Source organism: Chanodichthys erythropterus, chromosome 19, assembly GCF_024489055.1.
Source record: "Chanodichthys erythropterus isolate Z2021 chromosome 19, ASM2448905v1, whole genome shotgun sequence".
NCBI classification, from domain to species: domain Eukaryota; kingdom Metazoa; phylum Chordata; class Actinopteri; order Cypriniformes; family Xenocyprididae; genus Chanodichthys; species Chanodichthys erythropterus.
Genome location: NC_090239.1, coordinates 17,134,856 through 17,154,886, shown reverse-complemented (window position 1 = coordinate 17,154,886; position 20,031 = coordinate 17,134,856). Strand labels below are relative to the sequence as shown.

Sequence of the window (20,031 nt, the reverse complement as noted above, 5' to 3'; positions counted from 1 at the left end):
GGCTCACACGCTTGTCAATCTAGGGATGATTTGACAGCGTGAGCGGTCCTCTGAGCCAAGATGTGAATCTGGAAGAAGCTCACACAGGCCAGAGGAACAACAGAGGTGGTCGTTATCACGTCCACGCGGATACGGGGCAGGTCCATCATCTTGCGATAAAGTTATGACAGAAAATAACGGAGAAGGTAAGATGTCACTGTTAAAATTATCAGACAGTTGCCTTTATTTATGCGTTGTGAAAGACTCTTGGCTATCCATGAAATGTTTCCTAATTTCTCGATTTCAGCACACCATTTGGGGTTTCGTAAGGACAAGCTCTGCTGTGTAGAGTCATTCAACGTGCATGAAGAAGAAAAAAAAAAACCCTGTACAGTTCTTAATATAACTTGTAGAAATCTCAATTTTACCATGTAAATTTAAGTGTGATAGGCTTGCTTTCCATTGTTTATTTCTTTACAAATGCTAATAATAAGATAAAACAGCTTTGAAGTTGTCATAATGCACCAATAATAGTATTTTTTTAGAGCTGCCATCAACCCTTTCTTGTTTTGGAGCTGAGGCTGAGCACAAAGAAGCACGAGGCATCCTGATGTATGTGCAGCACTCGTGGGGGCCCTTGTTGAATAGCACAAGCCTGCAGGGATCAGCTGGCGTCTCGAGCCTCAGTCTCTGATTATGCTAAGGGGGGAGGGGCTGGGAGAGGTGAAAAGCTAAATTGTGAAGAACAAATCCAATTAATTGGACACTTTTAAGTGGGATGACTCTTAAACCACTTAGATATGGAAGCTGGATTATGTTTTTGTGGTTTGTATGAGGATGAAGCATATTTGTCAATGACAAAACCATAATTTCCTCCCTATGTCTAAGAGTAGGTTTACCTTAGCTTTTCTTCAGCAACTTTATTACTGTTGTTCTCAGGTGCTTTGCAAGTTCAGAGGATGTTTGTTTAAAGAGGCTATTTATATAAAGAGTTTTCCATCTCCAGTTCAGTTTTCCTCTGGAAATAACTGACAATAGAGCCGACAAGAACGGCCATCCTGTGCATTGTTGCCATTACTGACTCTGGCTCTGAGATGAAGGAAAACAGGACAAAACGTAAAAAGCCACCAAAGTGGCATGCTGCGTCTCATATCTCATTGTCCAGACTGTCTCAAAACAGTCAAACCAGGTAAAGAAAATAAGAAAGAATTGACTGGAACAGGTTGGGTTTGGCCAAAAACACAATTCTTGGACTCCTTGGCTGGAAATACGATCATTTGGAAAAACAAAGATAAGCATGTGGACAAAGCTCAGCATCTTTGATCAATAGCCAGTGTAGAGTTTAATGGGTGTGACCAAGCACTTTGAGGGATGTTAGTCAAGGACCATCTGGTAAAATGGGCGATGGAGCCTAATTTGACTTGTTCATTTGCATTTGGCTGAACTTTCACTGCAGTTTGTATCATACAAACAGGAGGTTCAATTCAGGATGTTCTACTTCCTAATCAGAGCAGAAACAAAATACCTTTGCTTTATTGAATCCCACCCTTTAAAAAATAACATTTCCTTCCATTCTTAAGTAAATGCTGACTTTACTTGATTTAACTCCGTGAAGTGGATTTTTATGCCATTTAAGGTGAAAAAGGCATGTTGCACCATTGCATAGCTTGTTCATTTACACTTTATTTCCATAATTTTGTAACCACACAAAGTGAGGTCATCCAAGGGCTAAATGCCAGTATAGCTTAGTGTTGTATGGCCTTAGTAGGTGGGAGTTTGATATTTTGTCTGATAGCTTGATGACTGGTCAGTACATGTGGTCCAATGTCTGATTGCTGACGCAGTGACATCATTACTAGTGCACATCTGGACCTGCATTGTTGCAGCATCTGTGTAGTAGGGCAGAGATGGATGAATGGTCTTGCTTAGTTTGCAAGAGAAAAAAGCAGTCGTACAGACATTTAATTGATGTTCATTAATCACTGCTTTGTATGATAAGGAAAATAAAATATAGTGATGATGTACAGTACAGTTTTTTCTTTTCTTTTATAGTAGCCTGACTTCTACCAGTTCCCGTCCATGCTGTTTTTTCTCTTGTGGTTCTAGTCTAGCAGTCTGCGCCTTAGGATAAGTTTTCACAGACAAACAGAGTCTCCAGTGGGTTTATATTAGTCTGCCTCAGGATGCAGCATGTCGCTTAATTGTGTGTGTGTGTGTATGTGTCAAAATACAGCTGTAAACAGCTGCTGATTCTTTGTATGACTCAATATCAAACCACTTCCTGACCTCTGACGCTGATTCTATAGGAAGTTCTATTGGTATATATGAAAAGATGTATAGAAGTTTTACTTTTGTTTCATTTTCTAGACACACTAAGGAAATGCAACATGCATCATCACATTTATGCATTCAGCAGACACCTTTACACAAAACAACTTTCAGTGCATTCATGTCAAATGCTTTGTTTGGGAATCGAACCCATGAGCTTGAAGTTGCAAGCACCATGCTCTACCAGTTGGGCTGTTGTCTTTGTTTTGTTAAACCTTTTTATATACTGTCAGAACGTTGGCACAGAACCTGGAAGCGCTGAATGTGAACAGCCTAAGAGAATGACATAGACATGGGGTTCCTCCTCGGTCAAATTCACTCTCGAATGTGCGCTCTCTTTTACTTTCTAATTCATTTTCAAATGCAGAATATGTACTCTGCGTATAGGAAGTAGCAGTATTGGTAGAGCTGCATGATTAGTTCACCCAAAAATGAAAATTGAAAAAATAATTTACTCACCCTCAAGTTGTTCCAAACTTGTATAAATGTCTTTGTTCTGCTGAACACAAAATATGATATTTTGAAGAAAGTTTGTAACCAGGCCGCTTTGGGGCACCATTAACTTCCATAGTAGGAAAAAAAATACTATGGAAGTCAATGGTGCCCCTGAACTGTCCCACATTTTTAAAAATATCTTCCTTTGTGTTCAACAGAACAAATAAATTTATACAGGTTTGGAACAACCTAAGGGTGAGTAAATGATGGCAGATTTTTTATTTTTGGGTGAACTATCCCTTTAAAAGGTCACTATCTCGATTCAAACTTATTCCTAAATGACAGCAATTCTTCTGTGTTTATTAAACCTTTGACCAAATCACACCTGAACATTCAAATCTGTTTCGGAGCTGGTGCTAGCTGACCCAGAGCAGTTATCACCTATATCATGTATAGGTATAAAACAGCTTCACGAACAGTCTTTTCAACATCACAGTATGGTTATTTCTTCAAATAACGATGTTATTATTACATTGTTATGCCACTAGGGTGCGACAAGTGACTGTTAAAAAATGTATTCGTCATTGAATCATTCATTCAAGAGATTCATTCATAAACTATGATGAATCCATCCAGAAATGAAACAAGTGAATTATTTATGAGCGAGTCATTGAATCATACATTTTTTTTAAAATAATTCATTCAAATAATTAAACATTTTAAATAGACTGCAGAAATTAACATTTAATAAGAACCTTCAGTAAATTACGTTATTTTGTTTAGTTGTCTCATCTGTTCAGATGAATTGTGATTCTGATCTCTATAAAGAAAATGCAATAAACAAAATGCAATTCTCAATTTATCCTGAATCGTTCAGATCTAGTTATTGTTCATTTGCCACCATTGACAAGTTAAAGCTAACTGGATGGGTAAGACGGTTCATTTTCGTTAGTTATTTTATCTACAGGTCATTAGATCTAGCATTCTGCCCACTTTAAATCAGACACAGAGATAAAGAATTGCAGTAAGTCTGTATTTGTTTTAGGGATGTCCAGATCCGATCACGTGATCGGAAATCGGGCCCGATCATGTGGTTTCAGACTCGATCGGAATCGGACATTACCTCCCGATCAGGACTCGGATATATATGTAGCTATTAGGGGCGCAACGGTCTCGGTAAAAAAATCGAACTACGGTTCTCCACTGACGGACCGCACTTGCACTGCGGTCCATCTCGAATGACGACGCATCTATTGGTTAATATGGTTTGTTTAAAATAGCAACGTGGAAAACAGAGTTCAGATAATGTATGTTTCAGTCGATGGATGCACAAAACGTTTCAACAACGATAATCAGAAAGCGTGGACAAAACAGTCACTCTTTGTAAACTGTTAACTTCGAGTGCCGTCTGCTCTAATGTCCAGTCATTTAAAATGTCCAGTCATTAAACTAACTAATTTAAGCCTTGCTGATTTAAACCTTCAAGAACAAGACGCGAAAGAGAACTTGCACGCGCTGTGAGAAGATTTGCGTGCGCTCATCCGAAGCGCGCACACGCTTATTCCAGTCAGCGCGCAAATACTGAGTTCTCTTTCAAGTCTTGCGCTTCGGCGGCCACATTCATACAAAAATTATGTCAACATGCCCGTCCTAGCGAGTATCCTAGCAAACATAGTCGGTTATGTCTTAAGTGAACGTATATTAGTCGAGAAAGACAGCGCATGTGTAACAGTATATATACTGGATCGTGCATGTCTTAAAGGGAAAACAACTATTCCTGCTGCCTGTATGTTAAATTAAACAACAAATAACAAAGAAATCACTCACTGCTCTTGACTGAATAGTTTTTGTAACTTCAATAATGATTAATCTTTATTTATTTTATACAGTAAAGATAATATGCAGTGATATTTTATATTTGATTACTATTTGAAAACTGTTAGATACATGAAAAACCTGAAAAGCACTGTTCCTGGATCTGTTTTTTCGCTCTTCTTTATTCTTTTTTATGTAGGCTATTAAGTATCGGATTGGGAATCTGTATCGGCAGATACTCAAAATCAAATGACTCGGACTCGAGGGCAAAAAAACGTGATCGGGACATCCCTAATTTATTTGAATGAATTGGTGAGAGAGAGAGATAATATGTGTGAATTGTGTTTGTGCAGCATCTCTCTACTAATAGTGAATCTGTTAGTTTAATTAATTCAAAAACAGCAATGCTTCCACCTTGTTGCTGAGAAATATAATGCAGCTTTTCAGTAGCAAAGCTATTTTATTAAAGGTGCCCTCGAATCAGAATTTGAATTTACCTCGGCATAGTTGAATAACAAGAGTTCAGTACATGGAAAAGACATACATTGAGTTTCAAACCCCATTGCTTCCTCCTTCTTATGTAAATCTCATTTGTTTAAAAGACTTCCGGAAAACACTCGGATCTCAACATAACGCCGACTGTTACGTAACAGTCGGGATCATTAATATGTATGACCCCAATATTTGCATAATGCCAGCCCATTCAACGCATTAGACAAGGAAAGGCAGTATTAACGGCTGGATCTGTGCACAGACAAGGTAAGCAAGCAAAAACAACAGCGAAAAATGGCAGATGGAGCAACAATAACTGACATGATCCATGATATCATGATATTTTTAGTGATTTGTAAATTGTCTTTCTAAATGTTTCATTAGCATGTTGCTAATGTACTGTTAAATGTGGTTAAAGTTACCATCGTTTCTTACTGTATTTACGGATACAAGAGTCGTCGCTATTTTCATTATTAAACACTTGCAGTCTGTATAATTCATAAATACAACTTCATTCTTTATAAATCTCTCCAACAGTGTGTAATGTTAGCTTTAGCCACAGAGCATATAGCCTCAAACTCACAAAGAATCAAACGCATAGTTAATGATGCCCCAAAATAAGCAGTTAAAAAAATTAATTAAAAAAAATCTATGGGGTATTTTGAGCTGAAACTTCACAGACACATTCAGGGGACACCTAGGACTTATATTACATCTTGTAAAAAAAACAATCTAGGGCACCTTTAATACAAGTTGCAGGGCAGCGTTGACAACAAGTTTCTGTGCTTCTGAGTCCTGAATTTTTCTGTGTGTGTGTGTGACTGTCTGTATGTGTGAGCTTGTGCTTCGATGAAGGCAGCGCATTAATTTAGAACGGTGACTGATGACTCATCCTGCACTACACAAACTTTTGTCCAATCAAATGCTTTCCCTGATACCATCTGCAACCAACTAGCAAGTAGCAAATCATGGTTCATGGCTGAGATTTAAAGGCTTTTGGCTGTTAAAAAAAGGGCCAAGCCCTTCAAAATTTCCCGTCTCAGACTTGTTTCAATAGGAAATATGTCAACACAAGAAAAACAACTGTGCTTGTCAAACACTTTTAAAGGTGCCATCGAACGTTTTTTTTTACAAGATGTAATATAAGTCTAAGGTGTCCCCTGAATGTGTCTAAAGTTGCAGCTCAAAGATTTTTTTTAAATAAATTTTTTTAACTGCCTAATTTCGGGCATAATTAGAAATGCACTGATTCAGGCTGCGGCTCCTTTAATTGCTCGTGCTCTCCGCCCCCTTCCGAGCTCTCGACTGTATCATTCCATAAACAAAGTTCACACAGCTAATATAACTCTCAAAATGGATCTTTACAAAGTGTTCGTCATGCAGCATGTCTAATCGCGTAAGTATAGTATTTATTTGGATGTTTACATTTGATTCTGAATGAGTTTGATTGTGCTCCGTGGCTAACGGCTAATGCTACACTGTTGGAGAGATTAATAAAGAATGAAGATGTGTTTATGCATTATACAGACTGCAAGTGTTTAAAAAATGAAAATGGAAACGAATGGTAACTTTAACAACATTTAACAGTACATTAGCAACATGCTAACGAAACATTTAGAAAGACAATTTACAAATATCACTAAAAATATCATGATATCATGGATCATGTCAGTTATTATCGCTCCATCTGCCATTTTTCGCTATTGTTCTTGCTTGCTTACCTAGTCTGATGATTCAGCTGTGCACAGATCCAGACGTTAATACTGGCTGCCCTTGTGTAATGCCTCGATCATGGGCTGGCATATGCAAATATTGGGGGCGTACACCCCGACTGTTACGTAACAGTCGGTGTTATGTTGAGATTCGCCTGTTCTTCGGAGGGCTTTTAAACAAATGAGATTTATATAAGAAGGCGTAAACAATGGAGTTTGAGACTCACTGTATGTCATTTCCATGTACTGAACTCTTGTTATTCAACTATGCCGAGGTAAATTCAATTTTCAATTCTATGGCACCTTTAAATGGGGTCTTTAAAAATATAATAACAATGATTACAATAAGAATTTATAGGTTGTACAAGTTAAACAAAAAAATGTAAAAAAAACAAAAAAATAATAATAATAATAATTTCATCTTATTATTATACATAATTGTGCACAAGTTCAGAAGTAACACACAGTGTACACAAACAGCTGTGCGAGACGTCTCTCCAGAGCTGTCAGTCTTTCACACTCCCTGCGGCTCTGTAACATGACTGGACTGGCGAATCTTTCAAGTAAGACATGAAAACGTGGTGTTGCATGCCTTTGGCTCTTCTTCATCTTTGGATATGTTGTCCCATTAGGGTTTCACATTGAAAAATAGCCAGAAGCAAGATTTAAGGGTTTGCTTTTTTTTTTCTTTATGTCAAACTCAAAACACTTAAGTGTGTTTGTGTTCAAAAAGTAGGTGCTTATACCTCAACTTGCCCATTTGAGTATGTGTGTATGTTTGTAGTCTCAGAGTGTCTGTGCTGTAAACCAAGCTGAACTTGAGACCTCTGAGTCACTGTCTGAGAAAGCTGATGCCTCATGTTCTTTAGAAAGATTTAGTTTTCTTTAGTTACCTCTTTCTCTTGCTCTCGTCATTCAATATTTTCTGAATCATTTTAAATAAGTAGAGGATTACTATCATTATGTCTCTGTTATTATTTGTTTCCGCTCCTTTACGTTATTTGTCTATGAGATGGAAAGTGAGAGAGGGAAAAAGCAAATGAGTGAAGAAGGTGCTGTGGAAACTGTGGCAAAGATACAGAAGATGAAAGTCGCTATGGTTCTTAACGCTCCTGACCACATCACAGGCGGAGAGGGATCTGATTAGACTAATGTGGTCAGTGTTATTCGCTGGGTGGAAACTCTGGTTGAGTATTTTGTTTTTAGGGTGTGTTGTCACAGCCAAGGTAACAGTCTTTCTGTAGAGGCTTGTTTTATAGCTAACAGATGCTAGAATCATTAGCATGAATAATTAATGCATTGCACAGTGTGCTGTAATTGTTTGTGGCTTTTAGGAGCTGAGCTAGCTTAGTTTTTTAAGAATAAAATGATTTGTTTTCAGATTCCAAAGATTTTCAGTTTGATTGACCTCACAATTTTTTTCAAAAAATGCATCAATACTCAAATAGAAAATCGGCTGGCGTGTGTAAGTGCATCCTCTTGAAGTCAAAACAGTGATATTGTTAAAACTCTCTATGGTACGCATTATGTTCTAACCATTAAATATTTTATCAAATAAGTTTTTATTACACGAAATAGCTTCAACTGTGCAAATCAAAAGAGTTTTTTGAAAAAAATATATTTTTAGGGGGGAAACATTGCCATATGGCAACTCTGTACCACAATGGAAAATGGTCAAAAAAGTAGTTTTTCTATAAAATTTAAATTGATTTTCTATTTAAATGCACATTTATTTTAGAAATTGATAGATTTATATACTTGGAACTTGCAAACCAAAAATAAGTAGATCCCTATCATTTAATCCCTATCATTCCATATCATTTGGCTAACTCATCCTTACTCTCATCACATGGAAGAGCTAACTTCTATTGCCTTTTCCGTAAAATATTGCTGTATTCATTTTCTGAAAAGAAGAAATAATTAATTAAGTTATTTATACATAAATACAACTATACTACAAAAAAGCACTTCAAGATAAATAAATAATGTAAATAAATGTCATGGGAATTAAAAACAGCACATCATTGTCAACCTTAAGGCCTACCCTTTTAATTCCCATAGTGCAATATATTGTATTTTTTTCTGAATAACAAGGAAATGAGTCTAAATTAATTGTTGCTATATGGCAACTCTGTACCATGGAGGGTTAACTAAAAAAAAACACTGATTTTTTTTATTTTTATTATTAATTGTAGTAAAGCTAAAATAAAATCCAAAGATGGAAAACTTAAACTTGAAAAACTTGAAATGAAATTAAATGTTGCCTTGGCAACTAAATTCCTTAAATTAAAATATAAAAAGCCAATTCAAAATATTGATAAATAATACTATAATAATACTAAAACTCAAATCTCACACTCAGATCTTGTGGTAACCACATGTGGGGAATGCAGATGATCTTGATTTCCTGTTGTATCTGTATCTCTACTATCTTATAAACAGCTGACCTACATGAACTCTTTTTATCTGTCCTTCTTCGCCAAATTCTTTCTGTTCTAAAAACAAGCGCCATCTGTGTTTTTGGGTTATTGATCCTGCAGGTGTATTTATAAGTACTGGTATTTAAGCCTTGAGGCAGCTCTCTCATCTTTGTACAGTAATTTCTCTTCCTCTCTGCTGCTCTGCATGCCTTTCCATGCCTATTTTGTGCCTGTCATTACCTTTTTCCTTGCACATTTTGATTTGCCAAAGGAATAGAGACAGGAATTAATGAACACACACACATACTATACTGCATAAAACAACAATATGATGGAAACATAAGAGGCCCACTTTATAGGAATCACTCTAGTCAATGGGGAAATTGACAGTGACTAATAGATTATGCCACTTCCTGTAGCGGGTCATAAAGGAGTAAGAGTGAGTCAGCCTTTGGGTTCTAATTCTTAGGCTGAGTGCATATATTTTAATGCTCAGACAGTATGCTTGTGTGTGTGTGTGTGTGCGCACAAACTCACACATCTTTTTTTTATGCTTTTCCACCCTTTCATGTTATTGTAACCCACTTTCCATCAATTCTAATTTATTTTTAGAAGGGGCGTATGATTTAGGTGATGATGAAGGCAACCTGCCCTTTGGGTATTTGGGTAAAATGCTTAGTTTGGATTTTAGCCAAGACTTGTTTTCACATGTTTCTGAAATAGTTGTTTCAGGCTTTTCTGTACTAAATGGATGTGCTTATGTGCATGTATAGATCTGCTGGTAAAAATAATCAGGTGTTCAGTACTATGTGTGTTAAAGGTGTAGCTCAATTTCTGGTTACGATCTGGAAAATTTGTGAGCATTTAAGTGCTAACTAAGGCCTCCAGACTTGTCCTTTTAAATTGACTATGCTTTTAGGTTAATGTCAAGGTGTTATGATTTATGGGAATACTTTCCTTCTTCCTCTGTATTTCACCCTTGACACACCCACACAGAGCCCAGAGGCTATTAATACTGAAGAGCTTCAAGCTTAGCGTGCTTTTACACCAGCACTTTTTTGCCTGCTTTTGGTCCGTTTGGTGTCAGAGTTTGATTTGCTTTGGTTGGTGGGAAAGAAGTTGTCCCAGACTGGTGCATACATACCCACATCACCTAGTCCAACATTGTGGAAAAAGAAGTTAAGAAATTTCTTAAGATAGATTTTGAGAATATTCTTAAGTGCTGTTCTTGTAAAAATGTTGGGGAATTTTTGGGAAGTTACTTTTTTTTTTTTTCTTCAGAAGAAAATAACAGGCTATGGTGTTATCTGATTGATGGCGGTTCTTTCCAAAGACTTGCTGATTAACTCAACAAAAAACACGTCAAAGGCCGTCTTTTTGTGCTGCTTGTAGATTACCTTAATAATAAAAAGCATGAACACTATTTTCATTGTGACTGTCTTCACACGAGTTCAGCACTCATGTTTTTTTTTATACGCCAAGTATTTTATATAGTTTCAAGATGGAGCAGTCTGTTGCATTCATTTGTGAACCTTGAGAAAATGTGTCTGTGAATGTGTGTGCCTCCTGTACATGGCCTCTGTCATACTGTATGTGCTGAATGTTGCCGAAAGTTGTTGAACTGTTGAATTATTGAATTTCAAATTCAGAAAAAAAGACACATCACACATAATCATGACCAATCATTGTTTACATTATTGATTATTGGTGTCACTTCAGAGTAATTCTCCACATCCCTTGTAGTAGCCAAGCTGCTTTCTTCATATCAGTGTCACCCTCACATGACACTTCTATAGATGAATTCATGCCTGTTCCCAAGACAACAGTTTTTATATCTTCAAAGACAGCAATTTTCAGTGTTGTGATATTATATCTTGTGTTGAAACATGCGGTTCATTTAATCCAGAGGTCCATTTCCAGTGTTTGAATTTGTGTTTGAGTGAGTGTAAGGCATGTACTGTAAATGTGATGTTAAGAAATAAAAGATTATTGGAGTACATTTTTCAAGAAAATTCAAATTCAGCCTTTCTACTTTAAAATGTCATGCTTAATTCAATGTGTTAGTTGCCGTTTCTTTGTGTAATTGATTGTGACACTTAAGTGAAAATAGTTTCAAAGTAAATTCAACACCATTTTTTCCAGTGTATAATAATTAGTGTAACCTATAGCAGCTACTACTTTTAGTCCTCAGTAAATTGTTAGTCTTTCTGGCCATGCAAAGATTCCATTGCAGAACTCTCTCAGAGGTGTGAGCATTAGGATCATGGCATTCTTTAAAGGATTAAACCACACATAAAAGAGGCAGTTGCTGTCTTAGATTATAAACATCCTGGGTAGGATTGGATTTAAACGCCATCTGAGGGAATGGTTCTGACATTTTAATGCATTAATTTGTGTTTAATTTTCTGGCTTTAAATCTATATACTTGAAAATTGATAGATTTTTCGCATCTTAGATTTAACACATGGCATTTCGTCATCGCATTATTCCACAATTCTGTAACATTTCAATTTTTTTTGTAAATAAAAAGGAAATGCTGTGAGTCTGTGTGTGAAAGAGATTTCATCAACACTCAGCCTTTGTCATCTTTTTACCTATTCGCCCTCTCTCTTTTCTTTCAGTGTATGATAATTGTTTGTTGTCGCTGTCATTCAGCACTCTTAAATTGAAGCTCTGCAGATGTTTCTTTGGAATGTTATTCCCATAACCCCTCTCTCCTCAATGGTACTCTCCAGTACCGCTATTGGCTGCACAACAGAGCCTCTGCCTCTTATGCTGTCTTCACAATTACAGTTTACAAAACACAAAACTGATAGACAGGAATTATATTTTGTCTTTACATGCTACAATACATGAAACAACACAAAACTACACACAAAAATGCAACAGAATATAAAAAGATAACAGAAGAAATCAGCAGAAGAAAAACCAAGTGGTTTAAAGCTGGCTGATTTAAAATGGTTATAATGAGTAGTTTACTACATTCTTCATACTCAAACATGCTACACCTATGGCTAGACTGTCAGAAAGGAATTCATCAATCCATCTTTTTTTTTTTCAATTTGTGTCAAAGTTCAACATAGATGGCTAGGATCAGTGTGATTATTTGAGAGACTGCTGGATTTTTACAGCTGATTGGCCAGCTTCTTGACAGTAGGGTGAGGCTTTGAAATTTGTGTCTGGCAGGTGAAGTGAAGGTCTTCCACATTTTCCATCCTCCTCCTCCCTTCTCTTTCACCCACATCCTCTCTTTTTCCCTCTGGCCTTGCATGCTTTCAATACCTTTCCTTTATGGCAATCAGTATAGGTATGTTTACATGCACAAATTTTGGTCAATTCGCATCAGTCTGATTTCAGATTCTCAAAAGTTCTGTTTATATGAAACTTAAATTTTGCAGTCCAATTCACAGATTTGTTTACACGTGTATTACATGTATTCCAAACAAAACTCTAGTGCATGCGCAGTGCCCAGTCGCTGTGTAAGGTATTTTTGGATCCGACTGAGAAAGTAATAAGCGTGCACATGTTTACTTATTTCCTATTGATTGAATTATTTCAGGTCCTTTCGATTAATTCATCAATTTGATTACTAACAAACTATTTGCTTGCATTATATGTAGCAACTCTCCCCCTCAATGATATTAGTCCTGGTCTATAGTATGTGTTCATTTAAGGTCAGAATTAACGTTATGGACACAAATCAGGATTGTGTGACTCAATCTAAACTGAATTGTCATTTAACAGATAAAATGAATGAGCTCCCATGTCTTACTGGTCATGACAGCTGTTCTCCCTTCTCATTTTTTTTTCTTTTGTTGGGATGATTTATCAACACTAGTCTCACTCATCTGGTCTGTTGTGAGAGGCCAGGACCCTTATATGTACAAGATCATATATCAGGAATGCTGTCTCTGGATCAGAGCTGCTCCTTTGCACTCCTTGGCTTAAACCCCAGTAAACAATGTGAAAATCTGATCCTAAATCAGCACTCTGCACAAATACATGCTATTGGATCTCCGGGGGCGTACTTCCTCCCTGAGGTCTGATGAAAATCAATGTCTGTGGTTCTGGCGGAGTCTGGCTGAAACATTTATCAAAATCATCTGATGGGAAGTGCCTGGATCTGAGGAAATGAAGGACTGTGTGATGTCCGCTATGTACTGAGAGGATTTGTATTTGATTGCTGTGTTCGGCGATCGAGGGAGAGCCAGATAAAAAAAGCATTGGAAAAACTGGGATGGGGGCTCATTCATTTTGCATTAAACCAGATTGGTTTCTTAATTGGGTCTCCTACCCCCATAGGGCTGTCCAGCCATAACCAACAACACGTCTGCACTCTCAGCCTGGCCAGATGGTGGACTGAGCCTCAAAGTAGAGGGGTGGCCTGATGGAGGGAGGTGTGTGTGTTGAGTGACTATTAGTGTTTGTGACATTTTGTCCTGCTGGGCCATCCTCCCCTTCGTACATCTATCCATTCATTTATCTGCATGTTTGCTGTGGACCGTTGGAGCTAAAAAGGCACCCTGGCTATAGCAGCTGGGACTTGAGACTGGGTGTGGATTGGGGGAGGGTTATGTGTATGTTATCAAGAATGGGCATCAAGAAGAAAAAGAGGGAGGAAGGAAATGCAATTGGACAGCAAAATAGGAGGAGGACTTAATGGATGAAGGAAGGCAAAAATACACAAAATTATGAAGAATCTTGCCTGGGGAAACAGGATCAGTGCAAAGTAGTGGATATTGTATAGATCAATATAGAAAAAAGCAAAAGACAGGCTTCATGCAGCTGCTTGTTCCTGGTGGTAACTTGCAGATGGGTCTTCTCTTCAACATTGTCCACTTAATTAACTCTAACAAATGGACTCAAATGAACCCAAATTGGACCTTGTCCTTGCCAATTCTTACTACTTAAGTACTTGGTACTTTCATGTACTTTGACAATTTCAGTTCAAACCCGCATGCGAATACATTTGAAATGAATTAAACTTTCAGTGCTGAGTAATGAAGAGAGTTGTTGCTTTAAAGCAATTGGAGAGGAAAAAAAGCAAAAATCTGAGTGGTACAATTTTAGTCAGACTAAACTATTTACATGACATTTTAAAAAGATGAATTATTGCTCTAGTCGGACTAAAATCAATGCCTGTAAATGCACTTATTGATTATTCCTGGCTGAGCATATATTTTCAATATAAAGAAAGTAGAAAGCAAGAACATACTGCAGTGTGGCCTCATCTGCACTGTTCCGGAATATCATGTATGGAATGTTGAGCTGTTTTTGTCAAAGCCTTCTTTAGGGTGTTTCAAGGATATAGGATTGTGTATCTCCTCTGAGACCCCTTGTTGGACTGGTTTGTAGTGCACTATCCAGCTGATCCTGCCCAACCCAAACACAGCACAATGTATGTCTGAAACTGAGCCAGGATATTACAACTGAGCAGTGTCAAAAGACAGTCATGCTCACTCCGATTCTGACCTAGTTTTTAAATACTCCTTACCGTTGCTCTGTCTTCCCTCCATCAAGGCTTTTCTCCATTGGACCACAGCCAGTGTTCCATACTGCCTGTCCATATGCACTACAGCTTTCTAGGCTTTCTGCACTATAAAATGACTATGGTGTCAAATTATGCAACTGCAGCTGAGCAGAGCGACCTTTACCTCATAGCCATATGGAGAGTCTATGAAGACTGATTGCATGTGATGAAGACAATGATGATGATTTCTCCAGACATGTATACAGAGTTTTGGTTGTAGTTTACCAGCTCAGAAAGTTTCCATTAGTCAAATTTACTCCCTGTGTAAGTTGATGTGTGTGTGTGTTTAATTCTCCACATGAGATAACATCAGGGGATAACTGTGAACTGGAGAGCAACCAATGAAAATTGGTTGCTCTTGTGCCGTTATGTATGCTGACTGCTGTTTGAAGCACTGAAGTTCATTTAGCACATTTCCTTGAGTTTGAACACATCTGAGGTATTTACAACAGCAACATCTGTAGAAATAACTACACCCTCTGCAGTCTGGCACAAATTAATTTTCTTTATAACAGAGACCACAGATCTTAATGTATGTGTTTTCTCTCAGGCATAGGCTACAAACCTATTAATTTTATTTTACTGATATTGTGGAAATCCACCAGTTTATAGCAAACACATTGATGAATCAGTCCTATTACAGGCTTATCTCAAGACTGAATGGAGTTAGAGTTGTAATATTCTAATTGAGAAAAGCATGCATTGTTGACTATGAAGGTTTTGATAGATTTGCTGTGCCTCCTGTGGTCCTAAATCCTGTCTGTCTACTCTTGGCTAATTCCATAAGGAGGCTTTGGCTTGATTATACTGTGTGTGTGTGTGTGTGTGTGTGTCTACACATGTGTATGTGTAGGAGAAGAGCACAGCCAAATTTCTTTTTAAATCTTAGCCATTTTTATGAAGTTTGGTTATTGAGAGTAGCCATGCAGATTGCAGAGATGATATTCAGTTGTTTCAAATTAATCAAAAGCACTCTACAACACTCCAGATAACTCTGAAAACATTTTCCAGCAATTATAAAGGTTCAGCAAGTCCTGCAAGCATTTCAGGGCTGAAAAATAAATGTCAAAGGGTTCATTCATGACTCTGATTAGAAATGCTAGTTTTTAAGAGTACAACAACCTCTAGAGCATTTAAATTAATTTGTCTGTGGAATCAAAAATTCTATTGTCTTGCAGGTGGGCTGCAAATGTTTTTGGCTTGTGTATTTTGCCAGTGAGGCCAGCCACTTTAGTAATGAGGTGTTTCACCAGAGCACAGATTGTTGCTGCATTTCCTTGGAGATATGAAAACGCATAAGCACTGATGAGTGACACATAGACACATTCTATGAGATTTACTTTAAAAGACCTTGAATTCAGCTCATGTGTTGCCCCTGAAAAAAACAGCCTTTGCTGTAATGAATGCCCTGCAGTGGAACCCAGAGGAAACAGTCATTCCACTGGCTACCAGGCTCTTTAATGCTTCATTAGTGATTTGTTTGTTTAAAGCTTACCCTCCTCACCATTACCAGTTTTCCAGTATAGGGCCTCCACCCTGCTTCCAACATCCTGAGCATGTGATGTGAGTTAGAAGGGTGTCACAGAACTACTTTTTGATGATGTGTCTGGAGCTGGAAAGAGATTATCTGTGGTTTACTCATAATGTGGTTAAGATCAGATACATTGATTTCTTTGTTTTTGTATCACTACAATTTGTGTATTCCATGTGTTTCTTTTATTAGAAATTAGTTGAATGACTCAATATTTGAGATTCTAGACAGAACCGAAGTTTCAAACTTTACAGATTTTTTTTAATGAATTTCAGCTTTTCTGGTGTATCTTTCTAAAGACTTTTGACTCCTCTATGATATCACTCTGTTGAATTGTGCAGTCAGAATGACCTCAGGGATTTAGTTCTGTGGCGGTGTAACCTAATTCTCTCGCCTCCTATTCTCCACATAACTCTCTCTAGATTGTACCTTTTTTGTATCTGCTTTGTCATGACTTTCATGTGATGCCACAAGAAGCAGTTGACAATCGTAACATCTGTAATCTAAGTTAAACACAAGGTATACCGCAACTGATAAAGTTATACAGGAAAGCAACTAAACAAACAGAACGCAGATAAGTACGTTATCGTAAAACTGGCACTTGTTTGAATCTGATACAGTGTTGAATCTGATACTGTGGGGAATGCAGGCTTTGTGTTGAAAACTCTGAGTCACTATTGCTTTCTGCTGTGCTGCAGGCTTTGGGTGGACTTAATGTCTGCATATATCAATTTGATTCTTTCTCCAGTATGATCTCAGACCAGATAGATAGTTGTTTTAAGGTCAAATGCATGAATCAGTGTCCAGATACAATATCCTGCTGACACACACATGAGTTCACTTGGCCACCCACATGTGTTTGCATGTTTTTCAATCCAGAAATGCCTTTACATTGACTTGTAGTTATTGCTATATTCTTTGATTGTGTAGGACCATAATCTCTGCATAATTACATTCTTAAATAATTATAGTTTTTTTAAAGGTCATTTCAGTTTCACTGAGATTCACTAATTCCAAATTATGTTATGTTCATTCACGATTTGTGAGTAACCCCTTCTATAGGTTGTGAAGGAGAAAATTTTAGATAAATGGGACATGCACCTGAGGAGGTAGAGAAATGCCATTACTGACTGAAACCTGAACTTTAAAAGATACTTTTTTGTTGTTTATTTTCAAATAAGTGACCAACAAATTTCAGCCATATCAGTGTTGGACACTTGTAGGAAACAAGATAAACATTAGTCATAAATTCAAGAACCAGTTTTTCCAAGTGGTAAAACAAGGTTATTGGTAGAGCCCGATTGATTTATTGGTCTGTCGATTTTATCGGCCGATATGAGTCTGTCGCAGATACATCTGCATCGGCGTATATGCCGCAGATATGCCACCAGTATGAACATTTTCGGCACGAACTTGCACCGGGGTTCATCTCAAATCTGATGACACATCTATAATATGGTTTGTTGAAAATAGCAATGTCTAAAACAGACAGACAGAGTTCAGCTAATGTATGTTTTAGTCGATGAATACACATTCTGGCTTCCCAATACGTTACAACAGTGATGATCAAAAATGTCTTAAAGGGACAGAAGCCTAATATTCCTTACTGAATATGCTCTTGACTGAATAGCTTTTGTAACTTCAATAAAGAATAATCTTTACTTCATTTATATAGTGAAGATAATATGCAGTGTTATTTTATATTTGATTATTTTATTCACTTTCTGTACCTGAAAACTATTGTTAGATACCTGAAATACTTGCTGTTGCTAGTAGTTTGATTATTTGTTTTTATTTTCTTTATTTTTATTTGACAGTTCCCTGAACATAGCACATACAGAACCATACCGAAACCGTGATAAAAACAGAACCATGAGTAATTTGAACCGTTGCACCCCTATAATATGTACATAAAGAATATCGGCCAACATATCGATATCTGACTTTTTTTACTCCCTAATATCAGATTCGGCATTGGCCCACAAAAACCCATATCGGCCTTGCTTTAGTTATTGGAAAAAACAAACTTTTTTAGCCACTTAAGACTGTATTTAATAGATCTGTAGGTCAATGACCCTGCTGTTTTCGACCATGCTGATGCTGTGATTATAGAGTTTCTCACTTTTTATAGACCCTTTCAGATGAATGACTTGTAATTAAACCATAAATAGATGATTGATTTATAGTAATGCATGTATAAACTTGGCAGAGAGGAATGTTCACTTGTGCTAGAATAAAGCAGCTAACCTTTCTTCGTCTGGTCTCCTCTGATCTACAAACAGTTACAAATACACCTCATTTATTTAATTAAAATACTGTTAGTTGAGCAAGATGAAAATTTAAATTAGAAAATACCAACATCTACATATTTGAGCCTTTAGCTTGAGCTTATTAATTTTTAAACTTATTTAGAATGGAAGTTATCTTTGAAGACACAATATATTCTTAATCATTCTAAGGTAAATGTTCTAAACTTAAAAATGGTAATAAAAAAAAGCGTATCCGCGCATAAACTTCACTAAACATGTTCGTTAGTCGTCCCTCTCCACACACATGCGCTGTATCCAGCTGTGGAATTGGAGATGTGGGGCTACAGGGCGGAGAAAAGAGGGAGAGGAAACTAAATAGAAAGGAAGGAGGTCCCACTTTTCGCCGAGCACGACATGGAGAGAAGGTGAAAGATTTTCTTGTAAGCCTCCAAGCAGCTCCCTTTCAAAGGCGCAGCGGTTTGCTGTCCGCATCGCGATAAACAGAAAGTGAACAGACCTGCTCTGTGTCAGTATCGAGGAGAAAGTCAGGGCAAGTTTTCAGAGGAAACGAGACATTGCCGGGCGGTAGCGAGTGGAGTTCTGCTTGTTCTCACAGAGAGAAAGCGGGGAAAACAGAGACGGCTCTGTTGCGCGGATTTTAATGAAATACAGCAGCTGTCGGACACACGCCTGCAACCTCTAAGTTACCTACTCGGAGTTAGATGCGTTTGACTTTAAGATGCGGAGCGACCCCATACTGTTCGCCTCGAGGGGTGAGTGTCCAGTATCTCCATGTGGATTTGCATGCTTTGAGATCGTCGATTAATATTACTCTCTCCATGTGTAATTTATAGTGCCTATGAAAGAACGATGTATCTTTTTTAGTGAGATGCAGTATCACGAAGTGTATGATAGAAACGCATTTCTCATTACATCGGCATCCTCGCGCTTTGTGTGAGGAAGAAGTTTGTAAAAATAATTTTTCGTATTTAATTTAAAAGACAGAGACAAATATTTCACATAATGGACATTTAAAAGGCAATATATTACCGTTTTGGTTGGGAAGGAGCCTCGTTCACCCCGAGTCGGATCTTCTCATCCCTCACAGCTCTTCTCATTTCTCACAGGTCAGTTAAAAAAGCCGTTGCAATTTTAAATGTGAAGAGGCGGTAAATTTAATGACATGACGTTAATGTACAAGGAAATCGTGAACTGCTATTTGTTTGCTGTATTTTTTTTAAAAATGATAAGATTTGCATTTAATTTAAGTAAATATGCCTAAATTCTCTTTTAAATTTAATTTTAATAGTATTAGAATTTTAGTGTTAAATTTATTAATTAAATCATAAGAGTGATTCCAGTCACCCATAAATAATAACTCTAGGGGTGATACAGGTGCCCTGTTGTCTTCTGTCACAGAAGTCTGCACTTTCAAAAACATAACATGAGCTGGATAGGCAGGATATCTGTGATTGGCTGGTTGGCTGGCAGCTGTGAGGTGTCAGGTATCCTGGACATGCATCACAACTCTGCACTAGGT

At 37.3% G+C, this 20,031-nt stretch overlaps 1 protein-coding gene across 5 annotated transcripts in view; it reads left to right on the top strand.

Moving 5' to 3' along the window:
* The first annotated feature begins 54 nt into the window (after positions 1 to 54).
* The window catches only part of afap1 (actin filament associated protein 1), a 61,919-nt gene continuing 41,942 nt past the window's right edge, over positions 55 to 20,031 (top strand). The window contains exons 1-2 of one of the 5 annotated variants that reach the window (XM_067369597.1): positions 18,916 to 19,264; positions 19,558 to 19,618. In XM_067369597.1, coding sequence (XP_067225698.1) covers positions 19,214 to 19,264; positions 19,558 to 19,618 — 112 coding nt within the window. In that variant the 5' untranslated portion in view covers positions 18,916 to 19,213. Of the gene's footprint in view, positions 186 to 18,910; positions 19,265 to 19,285; positions 19,619 to 20,031 lie in introns of those variants that run through there. The other 4 variants (XM_067369600.1, XM_067369602.1, XM_067369598.1 and 1 more) reach the window with 4 other exon arrangements.